The 10,717-nt window shown below is 41.8% G+C and overlaps 1 protein-coding gene across 1 annotated transcript; it reads left to right on the forward strand.

The window, feature by feature from the left end:
• The first annotated feature begins 1,509 nt into the window (after positions 1-1,509).
• Positions 1,510-8,431, forward strand: LOC123745854 (uncharacterized). Its single transcript, XM_045726934.2, has 7 exons — positions 1,510-1,689; positions 2,821-2,869; positions 3,272-3,400; positions 3,535-3,770; positions 5,053-5,173; positions 5,471-5,592; positions 6,352-8,431. Exons 2-7 carry the CDS (start codon positions 2,828-2,830, stop codon positions 6,584-6,586), a joined length of 885 nt encoding a protein of 294 aa, XP_045582890.1. The 5' UTR covers positions 1,510-1,689; positions 2,821-2,827; the 3' UTR covers positions 6,587-8,431.
• Positions 8,432-10,717: the final 2,286 nt, after the last annotated feature.

Below are 10,717 nucleotides of genomic sequence, written 5' to 3' on the forward strand. Positions count from 1 at the left end.
ACTTGCTTATACATGTGCCCATCGGGACTCAAGAAGGGTGCCTCTTTAGTGCAGGCTTGGAGTAACTTCCTCTAATCCTCTAATCTGAGGAATTCAATTAGGTCTTATTAGAGTGAGGATAATGCTGGTATTCACTGTCACACAGGACAGAGGATCATACACAAGACAATAGGTCTAAACTGTAGGCTGAAGCACATATATATCATGGTTACAATCAATGTTTTAATGTACGAATATGTAAATCCAACTTTCTATTGTGTACTGCCACACAAGGGCAGGGATGGGTTCGTAAAAGATGCAACTTAAAAATATATATATAAAATGGACAAGCAAATTTTAGATAATTTTTTAGGATGTCGTCCAGTACACCAAATTCAATTAAATATTTTATACATAGGCCAGGATGGTACATCCTGGTACAATAGGCCAGGTGGTCTAAAATATTTTACGGCTTCACATTCAACAATATAGTAATCTAGTGAATGCAATAAAGGTTTATCACAGAGTTTACAAGCTGAATATTCTGGTAGTGGCTCAGCCTCACTAACCTGCCAGATGTGCCTATAGCCAAGGCGAATTACCGCAATGACTACATCACATTGCCTAGTCCGGTTACTGTGCTGACCATACAAATACCAATTATTACAAAAGTTGTCATAGCTTTTAATACTACAGCTGTCAGGTCTCTGGGTATTTCTTAGTTCTTCTATATCGAGACTTGTGGTGATACGAGGCGGGGTGGGGCGGAATGCCCAGTGACGCACCTGGGAACAAGAGACAGACGCCTTGGCTCCTGCAAGATAAGGCCACCCCCTTTATCTCTTAATGCTGGGAGTGACAGAAGGTATTTCCTCACCACGGTGAAGTGGGAAGACACGCTGATTACTTTTGTGACGCGGTGATTGCAATCGTAAATATTTTTAACGGGGGGGGGGGGAAGGATTTGTGGACATTATTGTACCAAGTCAACACCCGCCGTAAGGAGGGTGGGGGTGCATTGCTTTACCACTCTGTCAGTTTAGGTTAGTCTATTTTTTCTGTGTACTGTATATCCATAAAATATTATCCAATAGTGTCCCCTGGGACGTTAGTATTATGACTGCCTTCTGTGCTAATAATGTACTGATATTTTCTGTAAACAACCCCAGTAATAATTGTGCATTCATTTATGAATAAAGTTTTTTCAGTAAACCTTAGTTACATGACCTGAGGTCCAGTTCACGAAGACAATGTGGGGCTCATGCTGTCAAAATTACACTGCAATATCCTACACTACCTGCTGATATGCATAAATAAATTTGACATTGAATATTTCAATTGGGGTCTAGCTTCTGATGCCATCATGTACCTCTTCCGCTAACTCCCACGAGATAAGAATTGTATAATAAATTGAAAAAAAAATGATGCAGCTGCTGCTATCGGAGCCGGAAATTGTGGGTGTTGTGGACTTGGTCAGAGCCCCCATACCCACACATCAACGTCACCACCTTCGTTATATAACCCTGGCCGTGGTACTCCCCGTGTCATAGCGCTAGACGCACTCTTCTTGAACACAACCGCTCTACTCTCCTCTTACCTAGTAGTTGATACCTTACTGATATAGCACTAGCAGTAGGACCCAAAGCACTAGCAGGAGCCACAGTACTAGGAGAACCCACATAAGCAACAGGAGACAGAAAACACTGCCAGGTGAGACATCGAAGCACTTCGAACTCTGTCATATTTCTAACTTTTATTTTGTCTTTGGTAACACGACAGAATTCCGTGCTGGACATTTTGCGTGTATTCTTTTGAGGAATTAAACCATCACCAGACATCAAAATACCACCATATTTTGACAAAGCTAAAGATAAGAGAAAGAAAATACCGACTTACAACGGAATGTAATGACCGACAATGAGATTATAACGAAAATGTCGAAAACAGACTTTATGATTTAATAATTACATATTTATGAATTAGTACATGGCGTCCAAGAAGGAGATACCCATTTATTACTCTTGAATATCTAGAACGTGTGTGTAATTCAATATATTTATATTTTGTGTGTGTATTCTTGTGTACAAATTGCTGTATGTATGCGTGTTTGTGTATATAACCCTCTAATCAGCTAGGAGTACTTGCAGGGGTCGCGCATCAGCTCCCTAGCCCCGCCTCTCCAGTTCCTGCTCAGTTAATGTAATGAATTTCATTCCTTAGGTTTCTTGGTATATTTTCATTTCTAAAGAGCACGAGGCCGTTGGTCTGGCTGCCTTCTGAGCCCTAATTTATTAAGGAGCATCCTGGCTAGGTCGGTATAGCGACGACCTCGTAATTTAAAGTTCCAAGTTCGAATTCTGAAAAGAACTAGAAGTCTGATGGAAGTTGAACCGGGTACAGACGTCAGGGAAGCCTAGTGTCTGACCCGCCTGCAAGTGACCCGCGGGAGCCAGATTCACGAAGCAGTTACGCAAGCACTTACGAACCTATCCATCTTTCCTCAATCTTTGGCGGCTTTGTTTATAATGGTTAAACATTTAATGAGCTCCGAAGCACCAGTAGGCTGTTTATAACAATAACAACAGTTGATTGGCAAGTTTTCATGCTTGTAAATTATTTAATAAATGTAATCAAAGCCGTCAAAGAGTGAGGAAAGATGTACACGTTCGTAAGTACTTGCGTAACTGCTTCGTGAATCTGGCCTCCGGACTATAAGAGAACATTCTCCAGGCCAATTCAGTGGTTAACAAAACAAATGCAGCAAGAAATGTGTGTGTGTGTGCTTGTATACAATAACTTTCAGTATTATATTTCTAACGGCGTTGCTTGAACACATTTCAGACGTGCGATGGGCACACAGATATGGCGAGAGGTCCTCCTGGTGGCTGCGGTGAGTACCTTCACCGACACACATCGGTACAGTACACGTTCGATGGTGCTGTCTGTCTTTCGTATATAAACATTTCGTTTAAACAGTATACTGGTTACACTAGTTGGTTGCTATATGTCGAGGCTATAGTACAGTTAATACTATAGTATACTGTAACACTGCCTATACTATAGAACACTGTAACAATGTCAATACCACAGAACAAAAGTAACTGATTGTCTAAACATCAGTTACACTGTACGAGCGTTACACTGTAGCACTGAGATCTGTCAATAGTAGGGTACATTAACATTTACTACGGTACGATGCAATTTGCTTGTGATAACCATTTTCTCTCTTCTTTATATGAAAGCTCAAAATTCATAACTGCTTCATGACTTGTCTCTGCCTGGGAATATGCAGGTGGTGGTGGGCGGGTGCCGAGGCCATGCGCGACTGATGGAGCCTCCGTCGAGGGCCTCTGCATGGCGTCTAGGTTGGCCAACTCCCATAGACTACAACGACAACCAGGGCTTCTGTGGCGGCTTTCATGTGAGTAGTTTCTCAACCTCGCATATTCTGTGTGCGTGGTGTTACTAGCCAAAACGTAATCACTTGCGGTATAAATATAACTTGACTAATAAAAAAGGCGGGAACAAGCGACTAACGGGTGTCACCTGGAACAGGACCAGCACGAAGTCAACGGCGGGAAGTGCGGCATCTGCGGCGACGCCTGGGAAGAGAACCCGCGGCCACACGAGGCTCCTGGGGGAGTATATGCCACCGGCACCATCGTCAGGAACTACGTGCAGGCGCAGGTCATCACGCTCACCGTCGACGTTACCGCCAACCATCGTGGCCACTTCGAGGTCAGGATCTGCCCGGACCCGGAGGTCGAGGCCACGCAGAACTGTCTCGACCAGTGAGTCGTCCTCGTATGTCAGTTACCTGAGGTGTTGCTTGTGTTACGTGAGGTGTTGTCAGTTACCTGAGGTGTTGCTTGTTACCTGAGGTGTTGCTTGTGTTACGTCATGTGTTGATTGTGGGTTAGTACTGCTTACCATGCCGCCTGTGAGTAACGCTGATATACATCATGAACTACACTTTTAATCGTGAATTAAGTTGTTTCCTGGTTGTAAGTTGTACTTGCCTGTGGTGAGTTATACCAGCGCTTGTAAAGTCCCACAATCGCTTATAAACAACCACAAAACATGCTTATTTGTAAGATACAATTATGCTAGTTATGTGTGTGTACATTAATCTTAAAACAATGATATGTATATTTTATAAGTCCCATATAACGCACAGTGTTTCCCTTAGCTAAATATAATTGTTTACTAATAGATAATTGGTGAGAAAAAAAAAATAATATACAATTTTGATATTGTGGGTTTAATTAATATATTTTAAGGAACTGTGTAGTTCTATAGCAGATGTATGGGTTGATGTGTTATACAGGGTGGCATCTATATCATTTGGAGTAACTACAACACATTTACCTGAGACCATCACATCTAGTGACCTCGATGCAGGAGAGGCTTGACACAGCATTCCGCTATTATTTCTGATATTCTTAGTTTTTCTCCGAAGTGGCTTAAATATAAATAAAATTTTAGCTGCTGAATGCATTAAGAACGCTGTTCGACAATGTAAGATCCCCCATCATATGCATGGAGTTTCTAATTTTGGGTTCGTAGGAGGATTCTGGATGCATAAAAGTAATGTTTATTTCTCGTATGGTATCTGTCACTTATGTTGAAACATTCCAACAAAAATAAAAAGCGTTTAAGGTCTGGATAGATATTTCAGTTTAGATTTTTAAACACGTAGATTCCGCAAGAGTCATGGTTTGATATACATAGCCTATTTACCATTTCAAATCAGGTTTGGGGGAACTGGAATTTGTTATTAGTTGCTAATTTATGTTGACTAATAATAATTTTGTGGTAAATTAGGTGTCATAAAGCTCCAAGGCCAGATACCATGATGTCTAGATGAGTATATATATATATATAGCTTGACAGAAGTGATGAGCAGCCATAATAGCCTACGATTTGTTTATGATTAGGTTTTGTATTTATTCTTAGATCTATTAGGCCGGTAAATATATTCCCACATTATATGTAGAGCGTCAGGTCAATGATGTAGGCGAGTATATTAGCAACACTGCGACTTAAGTAACAATCAGGAACCGTTCCTTACAGGTACCCACTGTTACTGGCTGACGGCACGGGCTTCAAGTACAATATCTCCCTCGAGATTGGAGAGCAGTCCATTCAGCTCCGCCTTCCGTCATCTCTTACCTGCACCCACTGCGTCCTCCAGGTGAGTCTGGTGGCCTTTAGGTGAGTCTTGGGGTCCTCCAGGTGAGTCTTGAATCCTCCAGGTGAGTCTTGCGGCCTCTAGGTGAGTCTTAGGGCCCTCCAGGTGAGTCTTGCGCCACCCCGATGAGTCTTGCATCCTCTATGTGACTGGGTTTCCTGTCCCTGACAATTAGAATTATATTATTTTAATTCGTATAGGGTTATTAACTTGGTCTCGGTGTTAGCATTATGATAACATGTTAATGCTTTGCGCCCTTCACATGCAGCTTAATACTTACCAAGGATTAATTTACCACAGTGGAGGTACGTGGCTGGTAATAACTGGGGCATCTGTGACGATGGGACCGGCGCCCTGGGTTGTGGACCTCAGGAGGAGTTCCGCGCATGCGCCGACGTCGCCATCTTGCCCAGCAACCCCAGGTATTTCATTATAATAAATGTGCACATATGTAGGGGTACTCCCTTTGGACAAGATTGTTGTTTCCATAATGAGTTTTTCACGAACATGAGGGCATTTTTATCCCATGCGCACTCCAGGTGACGGAGGACGTAAATGTATCTGAGCCTATTGAAATCAGCTGTTGCCCTGCGCAATGTCTCTGTATTTGGATTTCTAGGTCTCCCTGAATGTAGTACTACCTCCGGTTCTGCTACACTGAAGACCTTTGCTGATTGGCGTGGAGGCACATTGCACATCCTCTCATGTGTACTCTTATATATATAAAACTCTGAACTGCAATGCTAATCCTGACCTTAAATGCTTCCTAAAGGGTTGTAACAGAACCCATGGGCACTACACTAGAAACAAATATCTACTTGATATTCCAAGAGTGCGACTTAATTAAGGTAGAAATGTTCTGTAAATCAAGGGTCCAAAATGTAGAATGACCTTCCTAATCACGTCAAAGACTGCCCTTCTCTCAACCAGTTTAAGAGAAAAAATAAATACTACCTAATCAACTCCATGCAACCTACCTTACCTCCTAAATCTATCTATCTATCTATCTATCTATCTCTCTCTCTCTCTCTCTCTCTCTCTCTCTCTCTCTCTCTCTCTCTCTCTCTCTCTCTCTCTCTCTCTCTCTCTCTCTCTCTCTCTCTCTCTCTCTCTCTCTTCTAGTAATAGAACAATAACAATGAAATAACCGCATGTACCTAATAATATATAATCAACTACAGGTTTAGTATGTCTTTTCGTGGAAAGCATGAGCCCACCAAGTCCCGGATTCAGCCCAACGAGGCGGCTCATAATCTCTCTAGCCTCAGGAAGGGGAAGCCTCCACCCTCGGAAGCACTGCCAGCAGTAGCAGCACCGCCAGCAGTAGCAGCACCGCCAGCAGTAGCAGCACCACCAGCAGTAGCAACACCTCCAGCAGCAGGAGCACCACCAGCAGTAGCACCAACAATCCCATAATAGTGGGCGTGTGTTGTATTTCACCAGGCTTGCGTGTGTGGCGTGAGACACAGCTCTCAACCGCCTGTACCAGTAGCCTGGTACAGGCGAGATGTTACCAATACAAGTCGCCCCATCGTCAATGCAGACACCAGTCACCTCTTGCTGGTTTGGTATGGTGTTTCGTTTAGTAATCACGAGATGGTTATTAAGGCTAAGAGAAAATTTATCCACCAACTAGCAAAATTGCGCACGTTAATCCTGAAAGTAATTTAGGATTAAGGTATAATCTGTATATATTTATTACATATGGTTTAGTTTATTTATTGAGCACCCCATACCCATCCTTTGGAAGGTATTGGAAAGGGTTACAGAGGCACATAATGGGCTCAGGGACAACCCCACAATTCATTTAGCTAAGCAAGTTACAGTCTTGATGAGCTAGTTACAAAATTCAATGCTCATCGTCACATCAACAATAGGCTCGAGACCAACCACAAGTACTGTTTCTAATTTAAGCAACTGACATGTGGAGAGTTAGTGTCACAACTGATAAAAAAATCAAAATTAAATGTTCACTCAATATGTTCACTCAGTCGATATTGTAATTATGAATATACAGTATTTTAATGTATTAACATTTATGAATTGATAATTATTTTGATGTAATGTTACGATGTTGTTGTTGTTGTCTTAGATTCAGCTACTCGGAACAAAAGCTCCAAGTAGCACTGGCTATGGTGAGCCCGTAGTGGACTTCTTACGATGATGATTGATAGATTGATAAAGATTAAGCCACCCAAGAGGTGGCACGGGCATGAATAGTCCGTAATTCTTACGATGTGCTAGAGGCCTATTATATAGGCTCCACTTTTTCAAAATGCATCTCGTAGCATTTATTGTGTAACTTTTGTTTTGATTTATTGTCATAGCTAATAATTACCTTACCTCATTATTATTTTTAATATTATAGTTATTCCTTGTCCTTTATTTTGCATATATATTTATTATTTCAATATTACTATTATTGAGAAAATCCATAGGAGCCAGTATGAGGATTCGAACCTATGTGCTGGGTATTGCAAGATGCACGCTATAAACCACTGCGCCACAACATAGTACAAAAATCCTCGAGAGTGCAGTAGTACCCTAAGTTGCAATTCTTTTGACCATGTCGTGACGTAGTTGTTTAGATCGTGCATCTGTGAACACCCAGCGCATGGGTTCGAATCCTCATCACGTCTCCTGTAGATTTTCTCATTGATATTTCACGATAATGTGATTTGTCTGTGTATTATTTTTATTATTAAGATTATCATGGCCATTAGCGATAATAGCGTAAAATTTAGCTGTTATTATTATTATTGTTTGTATTATTTATATATATTTTTTTACCATAGATATTATATTTGAATTTTGAATTTGAATTTAATCAACTCATGTTGTATATTGATCCACAGATGCTACTGTGTAGATTACCTCAATAGTTTTCCTGAATTTGCCTGAGGGTCACTATCTCGAGGGAGCCGGCGGCTTGTCGAAGGTTCTATTCCTGTATAATGGCCAGTTTAGTTTAATTTATTAGTAATTCTCATCAGTATTGTAACTATACTGCTTTTGTTTTCATCAATATCTTCATTTTATTTTTCAAATGAGTCCAGGATAGTTGGTTCTAGGTCCTCGGTTCATCACCGGGCAGGGTAGCAACGGTTGGGCATTTATTGAGAATTATTACAGCAACATTGGGAATTATTATGAATTATAACGTACGGGTATTATTATTAATTATAATGATTATTATTATTATTAATGTATAAATGTATTTTATTCATCTAGGTAATTATGATTGTACATGCATTTGTAAATAATGATTAGAATTTAAATACAGCTTGTAATACAAGTATAAATATAATCATATTTTATTATTCAGAGGGATGATGAAAAAAGACAGCATTCATTATATAGCGGTTGATTCTTTGAGTAGCATCTGATTGAATGAAGTCATGTAAAACTGTAGCATGATGATCAACTAGTTTAATAATGGCATTCACCAGGTGTTACATATGTGGTGGGACTGGAAAAGAGTGTTTTTTGATGAGGCAGTTCTATAATACGTTATTAAATGTTCGTTACCCAAAGTAGCCAACTCAGAGGGGGCGTACTTGGCAACACTGGCAGTGGGAGGCACCAATGGTCGACACTTAATAAGGCAACGTGTCCCTGTGTGTAATGTACACTTAGTGACCTGGTGCAGGCCTGGTGCACATCTCTCTCTCTCTCTCTCTCTCTCTCTCTCTCTCTCTCTCTCTCTCTCTCTCTCTCTCTCTCTCTCTCTCTCTCTCTCTCTCTCTCTCTCTCTCTCTCTCTCTCTCTCTCTCTCTCTCGAGGCTTCTACTGAAGCTAGTCCAAGTTTTACATATAACCCCTCCATGCACTCTGATGAATTCAGTTGAATCCTAAATTGTATAAATTATACCATGTCGCGATAAGGTGGGCGGCTGGGAGAACGAGTCACCTTAGTGCTCCAATTGAGATTAATGATCCCAAATTCACCGAAGGGGCTAGCCAGTGGGGCGCTCTTGCAGGCTCTTCACAGCCGTCAACTTCAAACGGGCCAAATGTGATAACCCCATAGCGGAGAACATTGTCTCAACAATGCTGGAGGCAACTTCTAAGAAGGACAAAGCATGCCAACTTGCTGTACAAGCCCCCCATGCTGGGAACTTCTTGTTGTCTATCCCTAACTCCGCCTTGGGCCCTAAGTATTGGTGTTGCCTTGCGCCTTGCCGCCCCACCGGTGTGTCTGGGGCTATGTCGGCAGATCAATAAAGCAGCTATGGTTTTATCTGTTGTAAGTCAGAGGGAAAGATTTCCAGACATGAAGCTAAGCTACAGGTTCAGCACAAAGGGAGCCTCAAATGTGCAGACTTGACAACAGTCACATGTGCTCAAATAGAGATACTATGGAGGGATGGTAAACAGGTTATGTGGGACATTGACTACTACCTATGTACTGTGTAGTAGATCTGAGGATGGTGGGGCTGCCACCTTCAGGGAGCCCCAGAAAATTAATAATTATAGGGATTATAGGGACTACACATAAGGGGCATAACTGGCCGACCCCTCACAGTGTTCAAGAGAGAAGTGGATAAGCACCTCCAAAGGATACCTGGTCAACCAGGCTGTGACTCATACGTCAGGCTGCGAGCAGCCGCGTCCAACAGCCTGGTTGATCAGTCCTGGCAACCAGGAGGCCTGGTCGACGACCGGGCCGCGGGGACGCTAAGCCCCGGAAGCATCCTCAAGGTAACCTCAAGGTAACCTGCAACGTTGTTAGAGGCTCGTGCCAATAGGCTCTGACAGCCTGAGGCAAATGCGCACATAAGTTCCTAAGAAGGAGGTGGGTGAGGAACCCATTAGGCAAACTAGAGACCCAAGAGCAGCCAATTTCCTTTTCCAGAGCCTCAAGGTCACGATCCAGAGAGGAAATGCCTGCAGGCATCATTGGGCATGCACCCCCACCTCCGCAGAGCTGAATGACGGGTTACGAAATGATTGCCATATACATGTCTTTTCAATAAACTGTAACGAAATGTAATTAAATATATAAAATAAATAAATCACATTACATATATATGTATAATTCCTTGTGTTTTCCTGGAAGGTTGAGTGAGAAGTGGCACTCACCCCGTTGTTAAGGCACCACATAGATTTCTATCAATTAATCAGTGAGGCACGTGAGAACGGAGGGAAACTGCCTCCGCTGTGTCCGCGTGGCCAGGGGCGACTCCAGCATTCTGAAAGTTGGAACAGCCCTCGGGCGGTGGGCTGAAAATTGCAAGGCTCTGGGGGCGGGTGGGTGACTAACAGTAATATATGTAAAATTAAATTATATATGAATTAAAATGCTCTATGCGCTTATGTAAGATGTATGATTGTATATAATTTATTATATTTTGGTATTCTGCAATATATATATATATATATATACTGCTTTATATATAAAGTATATATATATACTTTCAAATTCGTTATAGGCTATTCTTGATCTACCAGTTGTTGAATTAAATATTATATATATAGGTTTTCTCCAGTTGCGGGTGAAAGTTGAATGGAAAGCGTTATACACACATTTGAGGGGCGGACAGCCAT

The sequence above is a fragment of the Procambarus clarkii genome, chromosome 88 (assembly GCF_040958095.1).
Source record: "Procambarus clarkii isolate CNS0578487 chromosome 88, FALCON_Pclarkii_2.0, whole genome shotgun sequence".
NCBI lineage: Eukaryota > Metazoa > Arthropoda > Malacostraca > Decapoda > Cambaridae > Procambarus > Procambarus clarkii.

Coding starts and splice junctions, on each gene's coding strand:
- LOC123745854 (XM_045726934.2), top strand. CDS start 2,828: ATGGGCACACAGATATGGCGAGAGGTCCTCCTGGTGGCTGCG. Junction 3,771..5,052: donor ACGCAGAACTGTCTCGACCA/GTGAGTCGTCCT, acceptor CGTTCCTTACAG/GTACCCACTGTTACTGGCTG. Junction 5,174..5,470: donor GCACCCACTGCGTCCTCCAG/GTGAGTCTGGTG, acceptor AATTTACCACAG/TGGAGGTACGTGGCTGGTAA.